Source organism: Ipomoea nil, unplaced genomic scaffold (assembly GCF_001879475.1).
Source record: "Ipomoea nil cultivar Tokyo-kokei standard unplaced genomic scaffold, Asagao_1.1 scaffold2845, whole genome shotgun sequence".
In the NCBI taxonomy this organism is placed as follows: domain Eukaryota; kingdom Viridiplantae; phylum Streptophyta; class Magnoliopsida; order Solanales; family Convolvulaceae; genus Ipomoea; species Ipomoea nil.
The window spans coordinates 5,429,013-5,451,375 of NW_017619273.1; the positions used below are offsets into that span (position 1 = coordinate 5,429,013).

The 22,363-nt window shown below is 36.2% G+C and overlaps 2 protein-coding genes, 1 non-coding gene and 1 pseudogene across 4 annotated transcripts; 2 read left to right on the forward strand and 2 right to left on the reverse strand.

Moving 5' to 3' along the window:
- Positions 1 to 347: 347 nt before the first annotated feature.
- Positions 348 to 3,135, reverse strand: LOC109159722 (putative 12-oxophytodienoate reductase 11). The gene is made up of 5 exons (XM_019307821.1): positions 2,970 to 3,135; positions 2,247 to 2,387; positions 1,550 to 1,680; positions 1,256 to 1,432; positions 348 to 985 (listed from the first exon to the last, which is right to left on the reverse strand). The coding sequence occupies exons 1-5, from the start codon at positions 3,053 to 3,055 to the stop codon at positions 390 to 392; spliced, it is 1,131 nt and encodes a 376-aa protein (XP_019163366.1). The 5' UTR covers positions 3,056 to 3,135; the 3' UTR covers positions 348 to 389.
- Positions 3,136 to 4,726: 1,591 nt separating this feature from the next.
- TRNAI-AAU lies at positions 4,727 to 4,800 on the reverse strand. The gene has a single exon. It is a non-coding gene; the product is annotated as a tRNA-Ile (tRNA).
- Positions 4,801 to 6,139: 1,339 nt separating this feature from the next.
- On the forward strand, positions 6,140 to 6,767 carry LOC109159992 (annotated as a pseudogene).
- Positions 6,768 to 12,781: 6,014 nt separating this feature from the next.
- LOC109159742 (12-oxophytodienoate reductase 1-like) lies at positions 12,782 to 15,695 on the forward strand. Of its 2 annotated transcripts, XM_019307854.1 has the most exons (6): positions 12,782 to 12,925; positions 13,471 to 13,611; positions 14,385 to 14,515; positions 14,633 to 14,809; positions 14,944 to 15,550; positions 15,585 to 15,695. In XM_019307854.1, the coding sequence occupies exons 1-5, from the start codon at positions 12,840 to 12,842 to the stop codon at positions 15,537 to 15,539; spliced, it is 1,131 nt and encodes a 376-aa protein (XP_019163399.1). In that variant the 5' UTR covers positions 12,782 to 12,839; the 3' UTR covers positions 15,540 to 15,550; positions 15,585 to 15,695. The 2 variants fall into 2 exon arrangements, with proteins under 2 accessions (XP_019163399.1, XP_019163398.1); XM_019307853.1 differs by having other exon boundaries at positions 14,944 to 15,636.
- Positions 15,696 to 22,363: the final 6,668 nt, after the last annotated feature.

Consider the following 22,363-nt stretch of genomic DNA (forward strand, 5'->3'; position numbering starts at 1 on the left):
AATACAAAACATATATATATAGTTGGTAGTAGCTGTATGATCATGGTAACTTTTTAAGAACTTTGCAATATATGGAATTCAAAGATTTTTATTGTCAACTAGTTCATATATAGAGATCAGACTAAGAAGTACTCATTCTGTCCCATGTATATGTGTCTAATTCAATTAACAAAAATTTGCATTGTGAACAGGTTCATAGATACTAAGAAGTACATACTAATTTTGTCCCATTTTATTATTTGCATAGGGAACTAGTTCATGGAGATTAAGAAATACTCATTTTGTCCCATTTTATGTATCTGATTCAATTAACAAGCCTTTATTTTGTCCCATTTTAATTATGTATCTTAACCAAAAAAAAATTACAAAGCCAGAAATTCTTTCAAAGATCACACAGTAGTTGTTTCAAGAAATGGATAGTCAGTGTAACCAATAACTGGATGAGGCGTATAGAAAGTTGCCCTATTGTACTTATTAAGAGGAGCATCAACCTCAAACCTCTTTGGCAAATCTGGATTAGCCAAGAACAAACGCCCATAGGCCACCAAATCAGCCCGGTTTTCAGCCACGGCTTGGTTCCCGTCCTCCCTTTCGTATCCCCCTGCAACCATGAACGTGCCCTTGAACGCTTTCCTCATCGGCCACAAGCTCTCGTGGCACTCGGCCTTCTCGCCCACTTTGATCATCCTCGGCTCGACCACATGGCAGTACAAAATGTTGTACTTGTTCAATGCTTGGGCCATGTAAACGCCCAAAGCGTCTGGATTGGAGTCGGCCGATTCATGGTAGTTTGCAAAGGGGGAGAGCCTTATCCCGACTCTACCCGCTCCAATCTCACTGGTAACTGCTTCCACCACTTCTAATGCGAACCTGCAACGCTTCTCCAAGGAGCCTCCATATTCATCTGTTCTGTCATTCACTTGGTCTTTGAGAAACTGTTCTATTAGATAGCCATGGGCTCCATGGATCTCAACTCCATCAAAACCTACCAAACACAACAACAGTCAACAAACATAGGTTGATGTATGACTGACCAAAAAAACATGCAATTTTGTTGGGTTTGTAGGATTAAGAAGTTGTCTAATATAAGGAATATGGGTAAGGGTTAGAGCGAATTGGGTTGGACTCTTGGTATAGGGATAGATGTCCGATCTTTACTTTCTGCTATTATTATTGTTGCTTGTTCTTTTTAATCTCAACACATTTTTGTACTGGACAGGCCCTAATACTTTGTGAAGTTCTAGAATTGGCTCACCAGCTTCAATTGCATTTCTTGCGGCCAGCCGAAAATGGTTCACAACACCAGGAATTTCATCTGTTCTTAGCGGTCTTGGGGGTGAAAAATGTGCAACATCTACGCCATTGGTTCTGACTTGAGGGGCTAATACCTTGCCCGTACTAGAGATTGGAGGTTGCCCGTTTGGCTGAAAATCTATAAATCGAATCATAATACTTTATAAACCCATTTCTTGCTATCTAATTTTTCAATTCGAGACTGTCTCAGCTAAATCGAAAGTCAAAACATTATGGATATCAACAAATAACTAACCATAATGTGAAACTCTGCCACAATGCCAAATCTGGCAGAAGAACACAGCACCTTTGGCATGACATGCATCTACGATTGGTTTCCAGGCTTCTACTTGCTCCTTTGTGCAAATACCAGGAGTGTTGGGATAGCTTCAATTCAAGGAAAAAAAAAAACTTAAAATGTAAGTAGAAACTATATACATTAATATATATATATATATATATATATATATATATATATATATATATATATATATATATATATATATACCATTTCACAAAGCGTAACATTATTATCCCCAAACTATATATGCACAAATGTTGGTTGGCTTAACAAATATTTTATGTGAATTTACCCTCTAGCAGTTTCAGAAATCTACATTGCAACGGCTGATTGGCTTTCTTGGTTTACCCAGCGCACACCCCCGGGTAATAGTTGTGGGTTTATCTTGTCATTCAAAAAAAATATTGGTCATCCCAACAAAGTTAGTCAGACAGTTGACTTAGTAATTAACCACAAAATTACAACTAATTACAAGTTCCACTCTCTCCCGTCAGCTATGGACAACCTAAATTCATATACTTTCTTATGACTTTTTATCAGCTAGAATTACAAAACAGGATAGTACATACCCTCTAATGACTGTGGTTTCCCATTTATCACAGAAATGAAAATGTTGGTTAATTGGCTTAACAAATATATATGTGAAATTTACCCAGTGGCAGTTTCAGAAATCCACGTGGCTTCTGCTATAAGAAGCCCACCATTAGAGGCTCTCTGGGCATACTGCACGGCGGCATGCGGTTGCGGAATGCCTCCGAATGATCTCTGCCTTGTCAAGGGTGCCAAAACCACTCTGCATTTATCACATCACATATTTCAACATTCACTTCATAGTTAGTTTATCAATCAATTTTAATCTATTTAACAACTATTAGTTATTTAACCTTACTTGATAACCTAGTTAATTTATCAGCCAATTTTGATCTATTTGACAATTATTAATTGTTTAACTTGGTTAAACAATCAATACAAGTGTTTGATTAATTAATATTTTATAACAGCTTACTGTTTCAAAACATAAAAATTCAAAAAGTTGTTCAAAATAACTTTTTTAATCAACTTTTTGAGAAAATCATTTTGCGTATAATCAATTATCAGCTAACACTATCAATTAGTCAAACACACAAACTCAGCTAAAACCTATTTAACAAACACCCCTAAATGTGAATACCTAGTTTTGACAATTTTCTATTCAGTCGTCGTTAGTTCAAATTAATGCTTTTTTTTTTCCTAACAATCATAGAACATATATATATGGACTACATCGCAAAAGATCAATCATGTCTAAATTAAAACTGAGAAAAAAAAAAGTATAAATATAGCAGTGTGAACTAAGAGGACAGTAATTTAACAGTGGTAGAACAGTCAGTAAAACCTGTGAGAGAGTTGGAAATTTCCCATTTGATAAGGCGTAATCAAAGGAATTTCTTGCTTCTTCTCTTCTTCAACTCTGCTTTCCATCTTCTTTAGCTCCCAAAACAAAGACTAATCAGTGCCTTGTTTTTCTTTAGTATTTAAGGAACAGCAATGAAGATAAAGACTAGATCTGTTTTGTTTGTTTTTTTCATTAATTTACAATCACATGTAGACATGATGCAGTAAAAAATATATATTTTTAATTTGGTTTTTCAATTATTGATGATTATCCAATTCCCTCCCCCTATTACAAGAATACAAATATTATTTTAAAGGAAAATGCTTTCTTCCCTTTTGAATTGCCTCTCCTCTAGTTTTTTTTTTTTGAATGCTGCTAACTTTATTATATTGTAGTATTACCTCCATTAAAGTTCGATCTCATGACTTCCCATATGGGAAAGGTCACTACATGTCATCTGAGCACAAGGTGCTTGACCCTCTTATTTCTGTTTATTTGATGGAATATTCATTTTGATTTTTTGATTTTGTGGTTGCAATTGTACTTTTTTTTTTTTTCTTTTTGGGGTTGTGTTTTGAAGTTGACTTCTTTATATTACTGTCACAATTATCATTTTCTATTGTTTACTCCGTTGGTTCTCATACTCTAAATTTTCTTTCCATGTATTATGGAAATACAATTCCTAAGGGAGGTGAGATTTGCAATTCCTCGAATTTGAAGAATTGTAATTTCATATAATTGCAATTTCTCTTAACCAAACTTTGTAATTTTTCATTTCTTGAAATTACGTGGGAAAGAAATTACAATTCTTTTCTATCGAACTTGAGATAATGGAATTTTTCAATATCTATGGCACTGAGTTGCTGCAAAAACACCAAGGCAAAAAATTCTACATAAATTACCATATCAAAACTGTTTGGAAGGTTACAAGAAAAAAAAAAAAAAAAGTAGCAATTTCACTTTCTTTGTTGTGTTCGATGTGTCTTTAAAGCTTATATAGTTCAAGGGATGAATTGTTTTCTTGAAATAGTGTGGAGAACTATTTAACCTTTACCCATTTATCTATTTATTTATGATAAAAATTTGTGTAAAATCGTTTTTTCGTGAGACAAGTCGTACTAGAAAATGTAATACTTATAAAGAAAAATATAATACTTTTAAGTCAAAATGTATTCTTTAATTTAGGATAAAGCATAAAATTAAAAGAGTAAATTTATTCTCCCAAATATCTTACTTTAATAAATTTAACTAAAAATAAATGTAACATTAATTAAATTGAATAAAGACATTTACATCTAAATAGTATATAAATTATACCCACTAAAAATAATTATATATATTAAGTAATTTTTGTATTTAATATATCAGGAGAAAATTTAATTTTGACATGCTTTTCAATTTTTAAATATTAAATATTTTAAAATAAAAGAAATGCAAACTTGAAATATATTTTAGGAAAACAGAATTAATCTATAATTAAAAGTTGGGTTATATAGGGTAGGTTTAATAAAATATTTGAGATTGCATTAGCTTGTCAAATTTTTGTATAATGTATTGTTTAAATTCTTGCCAAATGTTACCATTCAAAAAGGTTTTGTTTCACGTTAGTTTTTTTTTTTTTTTTTTGAATGTGTTTCACGTTAGTTTAATTGTTTAAACCTTTAATATAATTAAGATTGCGCATTTGCTTTAGGGTTTAGTTTAATATTACCTTAGTAACGCGGACTTGGAGGGTAATGAAGCAAAAATAATTAAGATGGCCCATGCAGGTCTCGAACCTGCGACCTTCGCGTTATTAGCACGACGCTCTAACCAACTGAGCTAATAGGCCAAGTTGATACTAATTTTAAACTTTAATTATATGTACCAGAGACTATATTTGATTTGTTTATGATGTTTAAACTTTTCACGGTGGTAATTTGGGTTATGTTCTATCTTTTCTGTTCAATATGCATCAAATGTGTATTTGAACTATTGTTTTTTGAGTGAACAAAAATTTGCAATAATTTAATTATGATTAGACATTAGGGATTTGCTTATTTATTTCAGGTATGAAGAAAGTACTATTACTAACTTTTCAATATTATTTATTAAATCAGATATATAAAATGATTTAATAATCTCAACTCATTCGCCCATCAGCCTTCCAGTAGTGGTCTCAAGCATGTAAGCCCATGGTCGGATTACAGCAGAGATAACATACGGATCGGACCTTCCCAAATTTGGGTCAACTTTCCTCCCTCTAGTGGCCAGCTGGCTTCTCACCATTTCAACACATAATCCCTGACTTCAAAGTAACGGGAATTTACTCGAGTGTACATCATGGTACGACTTGGCTTTCATTTGATATTAATCCATCTTTCGGGCAGTCAACTCTCTCTTTTCCTCAACGCAATCTAAGTTCATATTAATGAGCTTTTCATTTTCTTCTTCGTCATATAAATAACTTGAACTTTAAAGTGGAATTAACATCAGTATAGAATGCAACTTTCAACACTATATAGTGCAAGTAAGTAAAACTATAGAGTGCATTTGTTGATAAATCTAGAAAACTAACCATAAAATTTAAAATCTATAGAGTTCTTTCTTATTTGAGATCCCTATATGTGAAATCCTGTAATTTATTTTTCTATAAAACCAAAAGCACGGGGCAAAAATAAACCAATGAGTAGAGATTAAATCATTTTATATATCTAATCTAGTAAATAATATTGAAAAGTTAGTAATGGTACTTTCTTCATACGTGAAATAAATAAGCAAATCCCTAATGTCTAATCATAAATGAGTGCAAATATTTGTTTTCACTTAAAAAACAAAAGTTCAAATACACATTTGATGCATATTGAACAGAAAAGATAGAAAATAACTCAAATTACCACCGTGAAAAGTTTGAACATCATAAACAAATCAAATCTACGTAGCACATATAGCTAAAAAGTAAAATTAATATTGATTTGGCCTATTAGCTCAGTTGGTTAGAGCGTCGTGCTAATAACGCGAAGGTAAGATATTTTTGGTTCATTACCCCCCAGTCCGCGTTATTAAGGTAAGATATAACTAAATCCTAAAGCAAATGCGCAATCTTAATCTTAATTATATTAAAGGTTTAAACAATTAAACTAACGTGAAACAAAACCTTTTTGAATGCAGGAAGCCCTTCACCAAACGCAATCCTTCCTCTTCTAGAAAATATTTTTGTGTTTTCCCTCTAGCGTAGATGGCATTGAAAGCAGAGAAGAAGGTGGCGGCAGAGAAGGATCCGGCAGAGAAAGCTCAAGCGGAGAATAAACCCAACGCCGAGAAGAAGCTCCCCAAGGAGGGTGGAGCCACGGCGGCCGGAGATAAGAAGAAGAAGAGGGTGAAGAAGTCATCAGAGACGTACAAGATCTACATCTTCAAGGTGCTGAGGCAAGTCCATCCTAACATCGGGATCTCCAGCATGCCATGGGCATCATGAACAGCTTCATCAACGATATCTTCAAGAAGCTCGCCCAAGAGGTGACTCGCTTGGCCTGCTACAACAAGAAGTCGACCATCACTTCCCGCGAGATCAAGACCGTCGTGAGATTGGTTATTCCCGGCGAATTGGCAAAGCACGTCGTCTCTCTGAAAGCACTAAAGTAGTCACCAAATTTACAAGCTCTTAGATGAAATCATTTAAATCTATGTTTCCTTTTGATATAATCTGAATTAGGGTTAATAGATGTAAAGTAACTTGGATTTGGGTTTAATTTCGGATTATACGGTACTGTTATCTACCTTCGACTATCAGTGAATCGATCAGCATTCTCAAAAAAATAAAAAAAAAAAAAATAAAAAAAGCTTGAATGTCTATATATACTCACACTTAAGATGCAACATGTGTATGATCGCAAATTATGCTGTGCAACCGAATGCACCATGCGCATGGTGCATTCAATGCAAAACGGCGTCGTTTTGGTTAAAAAACGCGCGTCCCACTTAAAGAAGAAATCAGGTTCGATTCCCGGCAATAGCATTTTTATATATCCATAAATTCATAACTATATATCCAGAAATTCATAACTATATATCCACAGTGAATGAATGAAGTAAATATCTACAATGAATGAACTAAATATCCGCAATGAATGAACTAAATATCCATAAATTCATAACTATATATCCATGAATTCATAACTATATATCCACAGTGAATGAATGAAGTAAATATCTACAATGAATGAACTAAATATCCACAATGAATGAACTAAATATCCATAAATTCATAACTATATATCCAGAAATTCATAACTATATATCCACAATAATGATATTGCCGAGAATTGAACCTGAATTTTTTTTTTTAAGTGGGACGCGCGTTTTTAGTCAAAACGACGTCGTTTTGCATCGTATGCACCATGCGCATGGTGCATTCGGTTACACAGCATAACTATTGTGTGTATGATTCATTGGGCTATGAGGCGGGAGAACACATCCGGAACAACTACGTGGCCTGGCCTTACTTTGTGGATTTAAGATAAATAAAAACAAAAAATATACAATTTCGCATATGCAGAAAGCTTTAGAATTAAGGACTTAATGAATCGTGAGCCGTGAAAAGACTTCTTTTGCAATAATCCTGTATAGCAAATAAATTTAAAATAAAATAAAATAAATTCATACAATTAATTAATAAATTCAAAAAAATAATAAAAAATCCATACAATTAATTAATTATAATTACAATTATGATTATTCTAATTACAAAATTGAAGAATTAAGGAACTAATTGTAATAATGGTCCATACTTCATATTAATACACTAATAATAATTATTCTAATTAAGCTAATAATTATACATTATATTATACAGATATTACTATTTTTCAAAATTAAAGAATTAATTAAATATATTTTAGTATACTTAAGGAATTATTACTTTGCTAAAATTAAGGAATTAATTGTATTAAAGCTAATAATGGTCAGACACGGGAAACAAACACATCATATATTAAATAACCAAAATAGCAGAAAGCCGAGAAATAGAGTCAAAGTGCTCAAACCCCCCCCCCCCCCCCCCCCCCCACCCCCCCGTTACATAAAGCCCGCTTAGCTAAATAGTCTTCAAGCACATTGGCACTACGCTTAACATAATTAAAACAAACATTAGGTAAATCACGCAACTGTGTACGAGTATCACGAATAATACCACTAAAAGGTGTTAGATTTAACTCCGAGTGGATAGCATTCACCACGACCTGAGCATCGGTCTCAAGAACCACTTGATGCCACCCCTTCTGTTTTATCTAGCTTAAAGCCTCCCGGGCCCCAATAGCTTCTGCCTCACGAACCGAGAAGAGTCCCGACATAGTGAACATCATGAGACCCACCACCCTCCCTTCCTCGTCACGAACACTCCATCCAAACCTCATTAGCTGCTCATTCCGATCCATAGCCATGCCAATATTCATTTTGAACCAATTCATCGGGGGTGGCTCCCATTTAATTAGCTAAGGAAGCTACTGGAGCAGGTAGATATGCTGTCTGATCTTCTTTCTCACGGATGGCTCTCCAACTTTGGACATAATCTAAGTCATGCTTCACCACCAGAGTTGGATTTTGACTTTGATTCTTCCAAACCATTTGGTTCCTGTTATCCCATATAGCCCAGCAAGTGAGGACCACCTTTTCAAGCACAACGTGTGGTAGAGCAGCCCATAAACCATCTAGCCAAGTCTCAATACAAGTTTCATGATTGAAGCTCCAATTTTCATTCAAAGCATACCAATAGGAGTGAGCGAAATGACAATTTGCAAATAAATGAATAGTCGTTTCATTTGCCCTTCCACATAAGAGACAAATTGGATCACAACCAACCTGTTTCATAAGCAAAGCATCCTTAGTAGGAAGACGCAAGGTACACAAATTCCAGAAAAAACATTTCACTTTCGGCGGAATATTCTTTTTCCACATGTTAGCCCAGCCAACCTCCCTCGCCTGAACCTCACCACCCGCTACCACCCTATACCCGCTCTTCACCGCGTACAACCCCCTCTCCTCTCCATTCCAAAAAATAGAATCAGCACCCCCCAAACTTGGTATAGACACACTCTCAATAAGCTCACAATCCCTTTGGCAGAAAAGGCCTCTCAAAAGATCAGTATCCCAAGTATTCGAGTCTGGGCAAAAGAGGCTACATACAGGAGGATTATTCAAATAAGATAACTCCGGTGTAGAGATATATGGATTATTTTCAATTGGGAGCCAATGATCCCCCTACACCCTCACCATTTTCCCATCCCCTATCCGCCACCGCACCCCTTGACTTAAAAAAACTATGGGCTTCCCTCGTACTAGTCCAAATGAAAGAAGGGTTTGAACCTTTTCCCGCTTCTAAGAAAGAGCAATTTGGAAAGTATCTAGTCTTAAACACTTTTGTGACCAAAGCATCAGGATTTGTCATAAAATTCCAACCCTGCTTACCCAACATTACCACGTCCATTTCCCTAACCTTTCTAAAACCCATACCTCCATACTTCTTTGGTTTACACATAGCACCCCACATGCTCCACCTTATACCCCTTCCTTCCCTCTTCTCACACCCCCACCAGAAAGAGTTCATAAGACGCTTTAGCTCCTCACACAAGCCTTTCAGCAATAAAAATACGTTCATTGCGTAGTTTGGAATACTTTGCAGGATGGTTTTCAACAAGATCTCACCCCCCCCCCCCCCCCCGAGATAAGAAACGACTACCCCAGCTCATGATTTGGGCACGTAACCTATCCCGTACAAACCCCAAAATCTCTCTCTTCCTCCTTTCCGCATACACCGGTAGACCCAAATACTTTCCCCTTCCTTGTTACTCATGAACCGACAAGAGTTCACAAACAACCTCCTTATCCTCTCGATGAACATTTCTCCCAAACACAATAGAAGTTTTCTTAAAATTTACAAGTTGTCCACTCGCCTCCCCATACGCCCTTTGAACATCCTTAATGACTTCAGCCTCGAAAGAGTTAGCTTTGAAAAAGAAAAGGCAGTCATCCGCAAAAAACAAATGGGATACAACCGGAGCACTCCTAGCTACCCTCACATCGTGAATGAAACCCTGCCTCTCACGCACCCATAACATAACACTAAGACACTCAGTGACCATAATAAACAAGCACGGAGACAAAGGATCCCCCTAAGACACTCAATGACCATAATAAACAAGCACGGAGACAAAGGATCCCATAACACAAACCCCTTTCAGGAACGACCGGGCCCCACTCCTTCCCTTCCACTAAAATTTTGTATTTAAACCTAGCTACCCATCGAGCATCAAAGCCCATTTTCAACAAAACCCGACTAAGAAAACTCCACTCAACCCGGTCATACGCTTTACTCATATCTACTTTCAATGCCCCATACCCTCCCCTACACCCTTGGTGCCTATTTAGAGTATGGGCAGTCTCAAAAGCAATAAGAATATTATCAACAATAGACCTACCTACCTGGGACAAAAGCACTCTGAGCACAAGAGATAAGAGTCCCCAACACCCCCTCAACCTATTGGCCAACACTTTAGCCAAAATTCGGTAAACAACATTACATAATGAAATAAAGCGGAAATCAGACATAGACTCGGGGGATTTATGCTTCGGGATTAATACAATATGGTATCATTTACATTTGCAGGCAATCTACCAGTAGAGAGGAAAGTTTGACAGAAATAAACTACCTCATCGCCCAGGATATCCCAGTGCATCTGGAAAATGGCCGGAGAAAGTCCATCGGGCCTGGTGATTTATTAGGGTGCATCCCCAACACAGCCGCCTTCACCTCCATCATTGACACCTCCCGGGGAAGTTCGGCGTTCTACTCAGCAGTGATGCTAGGCTCCACGCAATCCAAAACTGGGCGGATCTCCCCGGCGGCGGACGAAAATAATTGGGAAAAATATTGAACCATCACTGCCCCCATTTGGTTTTCATTGGTCACTCTGTCACCCCGATCATTCCGCAAGAAATGGATTTTGTTTCGTCGACGCCTCCGATTTATAGAATTATGGAAGTAACGTGAATTGAAATCTCCTCATGTGTACCACAATTCCTTGGCTCGCTGCTTCAGTCTATCACTTTTGAGTTTTCAACAGAGAAAAATAATTCCCCTGATAGTAATTGTAATTCCATAATGAGTACTACTACATAGACTACCAAATTGTACTCCCTCATTTGTACTCCCTGAGGTGGCAAACCATGATTATTTTCAACCTGTGGGTCCACAGAAAAATGTCTACGTCAAAAACATGTGAGAGGAAGTACAAAATTGGAAGTATAAAATGAGAGTACACCAAGTATTTTCCTTCCATAATACATGAAAATAAAGTTGGGAGTATGAGGACCAAATTGTCCTCCCTAATAATCCTAAATATTTACCTTGATTGCAACCACACATACATTTTTATCTTTGTACTACTTATTCCTATTTATATCAAACACTATAATTAAAATTCTCAATAATTCTATACCTACCTACCAAACAATAAAATTTGAATTGCAACCTTATTTATTTTCTAAACATTACAATTCATTTTACCCTAATTCACTCCTTGGAATCAAATCCTTCTGTCATGTTTGCAAGGTATATATGCTATAATAGATACTTCGACTTTGATAAAGTAGACATAAGTTCTGCCTCATAAGAAGCAAAACATTGCTTGAAAAAGTAAACATATTATTGTTTTCTTGTTTGGGAATAGGAAAATTGTGCAATGAAAATTCTAAAAGCATTCCCAACAACTATGGATTTTTATCAAGTTTTTTTTTTTTTTTGGCCATATACGAGGAAGGAGATGGAAAAAAGGAGAGAAAAAAAAAAAGAAAAAAAAAAAACATGAACAAAATTTTTTTAAAAAATAAATAAAATAAAATAACTTTTACATGCATTTTTTTTTATGGGAAAATGGCACTTTTTCCCCCTGAGTTATATACCTATAGCATTTTTTCCCCCTAAGTTATTGAAGTGGCTGTTTTTCCCCCTGAAATGTTAAATGGACATATTTACCCTTAAACTAAATATTTAATTTATTTTTTTCTCCAACAAATTATGACCATAATTTGGTTCAAACACTATAGCAACCAAACCGAAATATTCCAATTACAATGTAGAATCGAAATTCGATATTTAGAGTTTATTAAAATCATGAACCGGAACTGACGGTTCATGTTACGAAAAAAAATAAAATACATTTATTGTTGAATTTAGACTATTTTAAAATAAAAAATAAAATTTTAAAATAAAGACGGTTCAAAGCCGCGAATCAGATCCGGAACCGCCGGTTCACGGTTCAAGATTCAATTACTTTGATACATAATTTTAATAAATTGACATTTAAATATTGGGTTCTAGATCTGAATTATAACCGTAAACTATTAATTCGATTGCTTTAGTATCCGGTTCAATTCAAATCGAACCGTGGTCATCCCTACGTATACGCAATAATTTGTGGGAGTAGTAAAATAAATAAAATGTTTACTTTAAGGGTATAAATGTCAATTTAATATATCAGGGGGAAAAAGAACCACTTTTATAATAATTGAGGGGGCTAATGTACTTACCTAAATAATTGAGGGGGAAAAAGTGCTATAAGTATATAACTCAGGGGTAAAAAGTGTCATTTTCCCTTTTTTTATTTACTACAAAAGAAAAATGTTCTATTTCCTCTCTTTCTTTCCCCCCCTCCCCAACTCAGCATCCCTCTCTCACGTCTTTATCATGCCTTTATCAACAATAATTTACATGTGATTGTAATTTGAAGAAAAAAACAAACAAAACAGATATATTCTTAATATTCATTGCTGTTCCTTAAATACTAAAGAAAAACAAGGCACTGAGATTACTCTTTGTTTTGGGAGCTAAAGAAGATGGAAAGCAGAGTTGAAGAAGAGAAGAAGCAAGAAATTCCTTTGATTACGCCTTATCAAATGGGAATTTTCCAACTCTCTCACAGGTTTTACTTGCTGTTCTACCACTGTTAAATTACTCTCCTCTTAGTTCACACTGCTATATTTATACTTTTTTTTTCTCAGTTTTAATTTAGACATGTTTGATCTGTTGCGATGTAGTCCATATATATATGTTGTATGATTGTTAGGAAAAAAAAAACATTAATTTGAACTAACGGAGACGGAATAGAAAATTGTCAAAACTAGGTATTCAAATTTAGGGGTGTTTGTTAAATAGTTTTTAACTGATTGAGTTAGTGAGTTTGACTAATTGATAGTATTAACTATTGTAGAAAAACGTTTTGTAAATTAACATAATTGATTATACGCAAAATGACTTTTTCAAAAAATTGATTAAAAAAGTTACTTTAAACAGCTTTTTAAATTTTTGTGTTTTATAACAGTAAGTTGTTATAAAATACTAATTAATCAAACACTTGTATTAATTATTTAACCAAGTCAAACAATTAATAATTGTCTAATAGATTAAAATTAACTAATAAACTAATTATGCAAGTGAATGTTGAGATATGTGATGCGATAAATGCAGAGTGGTTTTGGCACCCTTGACAAGGCAGAGATCATTCGGAGGCATTCCGCAACCGCATGCCGCCGTGCAGTATGCCCAGAGAGCCTCTAATGGTGGGCTTCTTATAGCCGAAGCCACGTGGATTTCTGAAACTGCCACTGGGTAAATTTCACATATATATTTGTTAAACATTTTCATTTCTGTGATAAATGAGAAACCACAGTCATTAGAGGGTATGTATTGTCCGGTTTTGTAATTCTAACTGGCAAAAAGTCACAATAAAGTATATGAATTTAGGTTGTCCATAGGTGACGGGAGAGAGTGGAACTTGTAATTAGTTGTAACTTTGTGGTTAATTACCAAGTCAACTGTCTGATTAACTTTGCTGGGATGACCAACATTTTTTTGAATGACGAGATAAACCCACAACTATTACCTCGAAGGTGCGCACTGGGTAAACCAAGAAAGCCAATAAGCCGTTGCAATGTAGATTTCTGAAACTGCCACAGGGTAAATTCACATAAAATATTTGTTAAGCCAACCAACATTTTTTTGAGTGACAAAGAATTGAATCTTGTCTGAGGGTGTGCACTGGGGTAAACTCCTCCTTGTGACTTTAGCTAGCAAAGAACTACAAGGAAATAAATCAATTTAGGTTGTCGATAGTTGATTGACGTAGACCAAGAAGGTCAATTGGCCGCTTGGTTGGGAAATCCAACTAATAACTTTATGATTACCCAAACCAACTTGACTGGGGTGGCTCACAGCCAACCAACATTTGTGCATATATAGTTTGGGGATAATAATGTTACGCTTTGTGAAATGGTATATATATATATATATATATATATATATATATATATATATATATATATATATATATTAGAATATAGTTTCTACTTACATTTTAAGTTTTTTTTTTCCTTGAATTGAAGCTATCCCAACACTCCTGGTATTTCCACAAAGGAGCAAATAGAAGCCTGGAAACCAATCGTAGATGCAGTTCATGCCAAAGGTGCTGTGTTCTTCTGCCAGATTTGGCATTGTGGCAGAGTTTCACATTATGGTTAGTTATTTGTTGATATCCATAATGTTTTGACTTTCGATTTAGCTGAGAGAGTCTCGCATTGAAAAATTAGATAGGAAGAAATGTGTTTATAAAGTATTATGATTCGATTTTTAGATTTTCAGCCAAACGGGCAACCTCCAATCTCTAGTACGGGCAAGGTATTAGCCCCTCAAATCGAAATCAATGGCGTAGATGTTGCACATTTTTCACCCCCAAGACCGCTAAGAACAGATGAAATTCCTGGCGTTTTGAACCATTTTCGGCTGGCTGCAAGAAATGCAATTGAAGCTGGTGAGCCAATTCTAGAACTTCACAAAATGTGTTGAGATTAAAAAGAACAAGCAATATATAGTAATAATAATAACCTATGTTTGTTTTTGGTCATAAGTCAACCTATGTTTGTTGACTGCTGTTGTGTTTGGTAGGCTTTGATGGAGTTGAGATCCATGGAGCCCATGGCTATCTAATAGATCAGTTTCTCAAAGACCAAGTTAATGACAGAAGAGATGAATATGGAGGCTCCTTGGAGAAGCGCTGCAGGTTCGCTTTAGAAGTAGTGGAAGTAGTTGCCAGTGAGATTGGAGCGGGTAGAGTCGGGATAAGGCTCTCCCCCTTTGCAAACTTCAATGAATCGGCTGACTCCAATCCCGACGCTTTGGGCCTTTACATGGCCAAAGCATTGAACAAGTACAACATTTTGTACTGCCATGTGGTCGAGCCAAGGATGACCAAAGTAGGCGAGAAGGCCGAGTGCCACGAGAGCCTGTGGCCGATGAGGAAAGCGTTCAAGGGCACGTTCATGGTTGCAGGGGGATACGAAAGGGAGGACGGGAACCAAGCCGTGGCTGAAAACCGGGCTGATTTGGTAGCCTATGGGCGTTTGTTCTTGGCTAATCTAGATTTGCCAAAGAGGTTTGAGCTTGATGCTCCTCTTAATAAGTGCAATAGGGCAACTTACTATACGCCTCATCCAGTTATTGGCTACACTGACTATCCATTTCTTGAAACAACTAGTATGTGATCTTTAGAAGAATTTATGGTTTTGTAATTTTTTTTTGGTTATCTGATGACTTGGGATGAGAATGATAGAGACTTAATCCCGAATTCATTATTTTTTATAATAGATAACTTATCATTAAATTATATTATAAATTTCATACTAGTATTAGTGGTAATATATTGGTATAGGTATTGTGATTTCCTATGAAAGTGCTTTTAATTCTGGTTTAATACTTTCCCATCAAATAAATTTAATTTCTTGTATATTGTAATAGAGTCAGTAGTATTAAAAAAAAAATTAATTTCTTAAAAAATATTTCTAAGGATATATTTAATGGAAATAATTTTGAAGGGACAATTAATTAATTTGGTTCTACCGGAGAGACATAAAATTAAATTACTTGGGAAATTAATTAAAGTGTTTGGTTTGTTTAAACTTTTTTAGATTTTTTAAAATTCTAATATATCCTTATTATATACACAAGCATTAAAAAAAAACAAATAATTGAGAGTTTATAAATCACTTGTAAATTAATTAATCATATGCCAAAAAGGACTAATATGTAACAGGATTATTCAAAATACAAAATAATACATATGTAAAAATAATTAAAATCAAGTTTAAAAACAACTCATAAAAGAATATATATATGTGTGGACCAGTGTTGAAAAAGACGCTAAACGCCAGGAGCTCGATTTTATTTTAGTTTTTTAATTTTGTTTATTATTTTGTATTTTTTTTTGTCATGTGAAGCAGACCAATTCATAAGGAGAAAGCAATTGAAAACCAATTCGTAAGGAGAAAGCGACAGAAGCAGCAGTGCCTGCAAACACAGCCTGCATGTATCTCTCCGGCAGTTCCAATTACAGTGCCATGAACCATCCCGTCGGCGACTCCACACACAAATAGAATCATAAACAGAAAAGTTCATAATATGTTGGCTGGATACGAGATTTGCGTAAATCAATATTTGGACCCCAGAAAAGGAAAACCGACGCAAAGGAGTCCGAGTTTGTGATGAAATAAAATCGATTCTCTAGAGTCCGACTTTTTTTTTTTTTTTATTGTTTTTTAAATAGATTCGGACCCTTTTGGTTCGAATGTATTGAAAAAATTTATTAAGTTTTTTTATTTTTATTTTTTTAAGGAATGCAACGAATGTATTCATAATATTTTTTTGTCGAAGAAGGTTCATGCTCAGTACGTGTCTATACTTGATATTATAAATTGAATTTAGATGAAAAATTGGATAATTAAAAATATTAAAAAAACATTATTTTATTGATGATTCAAAGTAGGACAGTTGGGGGAAGAATGAGTTGTCCTCCGACAATACCTACATCTTCTACTTCGATTTGAACCGAAGTCCATTTCATTTGGATACCTACGCGTGCGGCGCTGTCCTCGTTGATTTGGTTGCCTAGCAGAAATTGGTGGAAGGCAAGTAACTGGACCGGTACACTGAATTCTTTCGTCTACGGGGTAAAAATTACCGGCATAACAGTTCCTGTAATTTTCAACCGAGTAAACATTTGGCACTAATGGGCCGAATCCTTGCCCTCGGTAATTGCATGCTGCAATCACATGTGCACAGGGTAAGCCGTTGACGTTCCACAAGCCGCAGTTACACGTACGTTCCGTTAGATTCACTTGAAAGTGATATTGTTGACTTTGGGAAACGTAACCAGTATTTAGGGCAACACCATAGATTCCCAGGGTGTCATTGTAACGTTGAACGCTACCACCGCTTGCCTCATTGTTTCGAGCTGACAAATCATCGGTAATGTTAGTCGTGAATCGCAGGCCGTGTTGCTGCATCCCCTCTCCCGCAGTACGCCTGTCGGCAAACATAGTCCGTAACTTGTGAAAAGTCATTCGGACTATTGCCGTGACGGGTAACATCCGACAACACTTTAGTGAATTATTTAGTGACTCAGACGGATTGGTCGTCATGATACCGTACCGGTGACCATCGTCATGAGATAATGTCCACTTATCGACATCAATGTCGGCAAGATAGGCGTATGCAGCGGGCCATTTGATTTGGATTGCGTGCATGTGTTGAAGGAATTGATCCCTTGTCACAGCAGTACCAGCTTCCCACACAAGTTTGCGTAACCGCCTATTTCTGGTCACCCTTGACATGACATTGCTGCGAATGTGTCTTAGGCAAAACCGGCGTTTGACACGGCCCCCCTTCAATTGTTCGACGGAATTAAACGCCGCATCGATTCCAGCGTGTCTATCCGAGACGATGCACATGGAATTGTGATGTGGAAAGACATTTTCAGCCAGAAGTCGAAGAAACCAAGTCCAACTGGCATTATTTTCGGAGTCCACGATCGAATATGCCAGTGGATAGATTTCCTTGTTGGCGGTATATCCGCAGGCTAGGAGGAGATGGCCTTTGTACCGGTTGTACAAGTGGGTACCGTCAACACAAATAACCGGGATGCAGTAGCGGAAACCATCTATTGCGGGCTTGAACGCCCAAAATGCGTACAAGAAATTTGCGTACCCTGTACCCCTTTCTGCGTTATGTGTGGTCATGATTTCCACAATGGTACCTGGGTTGGACAGTTGCAACTGCCGGCAGAATTGTGGTAGTTCATTGTATGACTGCTGGTAATTCTCGTACTGCATTTCAATGCATTTGTGTCTGGCATACCAAGCTTTCCAGTACGAAATGTCGACACCAAATCGTTGTCTCACATCCACTTGGATGTGTTTTATTTTGTACTGTGGATCCGCAGTGATCTTTGGAAAGATCAGATCACATATTAATGAGCTGGTGCACAGTTTGTCCGCCGGCCGCTGGTTGAATTGAACAGTGCACTCGTGGGGCTGAGTGTATTTCGTGACCTGCCATTCAGTAGACGCCCCATGCAACTTCTTTGCGGATAATGTCCACGGGCAAGATGGTGTTGAGATATAATGTGTACAGGAGACCTTCCAATTTGCCCTTTTTTGTGGTTGGTGATGTAGTCCCGCCCGTGCAGCATATTGTATGTTCCTACTGCTTTTTTTAGGGTCGGAAAATCCGGGAATACCATTCCTTTTGCAATAACATTTGTGGAGGGGTTGTATGATAGGGTTTCATCATCGTCCCTCTCCGTAAAGCCGTATGCGAATGCAGTTGTTGTAGGTGGTATCGGTGAGTGGTAAGACGGGACCGCAGAATCTGGCAATCGATAACCCCGACCTCGATTCATTTGAGTATTTACATTCATTGAATCGAAGTCGTATGGAACTGACTCCTGTATGTCTTCGTCGTCTGTACTTCCTGAACCCTCGGACGGTATGGACTCATCAGGTTGATACGTGGCATCAGTTTCTGATGAACTTTCCACCATTGTTGACTCTGATGGAAGTTCCTCTGGTGGATCGACATCGTTAACTCCGAATCCGCCACCATAAATATCTTCTGTTTGAACGTACACATGTAACTCTCTGTTTGACATTGTTTGTCGTATGAAGTATTCCCAGTCTCTTTCTCGCGCAATGTGTAGTAGATAGTGTGTGCTTCCCATTGTAGCATCCACTATCACTCTTCCAATCAGCTCAACATTGTCCTCAATGTTGATTCCCATTGCTTGTCTGATCATTAACTCCATAGGAATGAGTCCAATATTAGATGGTATTGGAATAACTACTCGAGGCTGGAGTGAATAATTTATCTGTGGCGGTGCCCCACTGGTTTGTATTTCCCCACCCCAAAAAACGAAAACATATGTAGATATAGTTGCCATTTTAAAAAAATTGCAGTTTGAGAAAATTCAATTTGGGTCTTTGTAAATATGAGATTCGCAAAACAATTCATAATACTTACAAATTAGCCATTCCTGTATCAAAACAATTCATAATACTTACAAATTAAGAACATTTTATAACAACTTCGAACAACAAGTTACGCAATTAACAACACGGCAGTACATAAATAAATAATTTCGTTAAATACTATCAAAATAAATAATAACATAAATAAATAATTTCGTTAAATACTAACAAAATAAATAATAACATTATTTAACTGAAAGGCAAAACTCGGAGCACTTTGGTCCGAATTTTTTTTAAATCGGACCAAAATGCTCCGAATTTTTAAAAATTTGTGACCATAATGGTCCGAGGTTTACAATTCTAAATAAGCTCGGATTTTTATTTTTTTTTGCCTTCAAGGGACGCTGTAATATAAACCTTTTTTTACCAACTACTTTATTAAATGGGACGCTGTAATATAAAACTTTATTAAATGGGACGCTGTAATATAAACTTTTTTTTTTACCTCAAATATAATACTTTTTTTTTCTCACATAACATTCAGTTCAGTTTGTACCAATATTCATTGATGAAGTACATAAATTAAATATTTTTTGAGATTTTACCTACACTTACATTTTCATTTTACATATTTCTATGACATTGAAGATATATACTTATACACTCCTAATTTTTTTAATTTTTTTTATTTTGGTTCGGACTTCATCACTCCGGAGAAATTATAATACTATACTCAATATACTACTTAAAATGGAGGCAAATCAAAAAAATAAATTCTGACTTAACAAATACAAAAATAATAACTGCATTTAAACATAAAAAATAATTTATAAACGGTATTTAAAATATATATATTTCCCATTCAGTAAATTTCCGATTTTTCTAAAACAATATAATTATAAACGGGGATATAATCTACAATAAAACAGCATAACAAAATAATAAATAATGCGGTGTATAAAATATGAACCGACTAAAATAATATTCCTCAATATAATTTTTTTTTTACCTCAAATATAAACCTTTTTTTTTTCCTACGCAGTGTAAAACAACTCAAATATAATTTTTTTTTTTTTACCTCAATATTGCAAACTGTAGATGTTTGGGAAGATGTTTGAGAAGATATTTGGGAAGATGCAGTGCTGATCCAATCTAAATGCTTGAGAAGTGGCTTGGGAAGAACCTTTGAATAACACAAATATGTTGAGAGAGAACAACTTTGTGAAATGGCTATGAATCCCAATCAGTAGAACAAACAAATATGTGGAGAGAGAACAGCTTTGTATGGCTATGAATCCGAATCAGTAGAACAAATGCAATTGTGGAGCATTCTACATTTTATACTCATACATCCGAAATAAGCATGCATGCATTGTAACATCATGGGGGAAAAGTCCAATAAAGCTGTTTAACATTTAAGTTAAAGTTTCATTGGGAAGGGAAAGTGTCTGCAAAAGCTTGAGGTTTGACCAACACCATGCATTGGGGTTTGGGGCGGTTGTTGGGAAATTAAAATCGCCAATTTATTCAAAATGCGCATTGGGGTTTGGGGCGGTGGGTGGGGCGGTGGTTGGGAATTAAAATTCCGCATTTTAATCAAAAAATCGGATGCCAACCCTCCGAGTTTTGATAATCAAAAAATCGGATGCTATCCCTCCGAGTCTTGATATTCACAAATTCGGACTCCAACCTTACGCTTTTCCCTCCCTTGTATCCACTTTTTCATGCATGCAATTTTGGGATCCACCCAATATATCCCGCATCACCGGCAAATGCACCCCACACAAATATAGCAACCTGGCCCACAGTTACATAGAACCCACCATAGACGCCGACGTTACCCTTCACGTAGAAAGCATCCACCAGCGGGCAGCGTCACGCCGACGAGAGCCGCCGTGAATAGGGCCAAGCCGGCGTTGATCCTGGCCGACGGCCATGATCTGTGCGCGAAGGCGACGACGAAGGACTGCAGATCGGCGTGAGGGGGTGGGAGACGTTCTGGTCTGAAATCATGAAGAATCACGATTTAATTTCTGTACGAATAATTTAAAAAAAAAAAAAAAAAAAAAAAAAAAGATTGGCCCATCGCCCCCTGAAACTTAGCTTGGCTGAGCATCTTGGCACCCGGATCTGTGATCATGTTCCAGTACGTGTCACCGAACAAGCAGTGTGAGGACATGATAAAGTGTATGTGTACTATATATTGCAAGCTTGCTAAGCCCGCTGCTTAAGAAATAATAATAAAAAAAAAAAGAGTAAATACTCAAAATGGTTCCTCGACTATAGCTAAATTTACAAATTGGTTCTCGATTTTCAATTTTAACCAATTAATCCTTAACTTTGCAATTTTAACACAATTTAGTCCTCTGTCTATTTGACCGTTTGTTGACTGTGATTTTTGAAGATATATATGTAATTTCATGGTCCATCGTCGGGTTTTAAGGTTCCGGTTGCATTTCCAGACCGCACTGTTACATTTGAATCCTATGCCGAAAGCAATCTACCGAATCCGGTCGCCTTTCTTCATCCTCCCTTTGGATTCAATGTAGTTGAGTTCGTATCAGAGCGAAGAAGACGACGTGTTTCCGAACCGGTGCAACGTCATCCTGGAGGCCTCCACGTGCTCCGACGAGAGTTGAAGGTTCTTCTGGAGATCGTCGATCACGGTCAACAAATGGTCAAATAGATGGAGGACCAAATCGTGTCAAAAATCAAAATTACAAAGTTAAGGACTTAATTGGTTGAAATTGAAAGTCGATGACCAATTTGTGAATTTAGCTATAGTCGAGAGACCATTTTAGATATTTACTCTATAAAAAAAATTCTACGATTAATCCTGAATCTCATCAGTTTTTTTTTTTTGTTTTTTTTTTTTTTCAAATCACTCCTCTCCCTTAATAATTAGCACCTAATTAATTAAGTATGCATCATGGCAAAACTGTTCTGTTTCTCAAGCGGCACATATGATATCTCAAATCTTGAATTTCACCAATACCGCCTGAGAAATTATTCTTCTCCCTAACAGATCGTTCTACTTGCATTTCAAAGGATAGCGACAGCCCAACATG

Coding starts and splice junctions, on each gene's coding strand:
- LOC109159722 (XM_019307821.1), bottom strand. CDS start 3,055: ATGGAAAGCAGAGTTGAAGAAGAGAAGAAGCAAGAAATTCCTTTGATT. Junction 1,433..1,549: donor TGGCAGAGTTTCACATTATG/GTTAGTTATTTG, acceptor TTCGATTTATAG/ATTTTCAGCCAAACGGGCAA. Junction 986..1,255: donor AAGAAATGCAATTGAAGCTG/GTGAGCCAATTC, acceptor TGTGTTTGGTAG/GTTTTGATGGAGTTGAGATC.
- LOC109159742 (XM_019307854.1), top strand. CDS start 12,840: ATGGAAAGCAGAGTTGAAGAAGAGAAGAAGCAAGAAATTCCTTTGATT. Junction 13,612..14,384: donor ATTTCTGAAACTGCCACTGG/GTAAATTTCACA, acceptor CTTGAATTGAAG/CTATCCCAACACTCCTGGTA. Junction 14,516..14,632: donor TGGCAGAGTTTCACATTATG/GTTAGTTATTTG, acceptor TTCGATTTTTAG/ATTTTCAGCCAAACGGGCAA.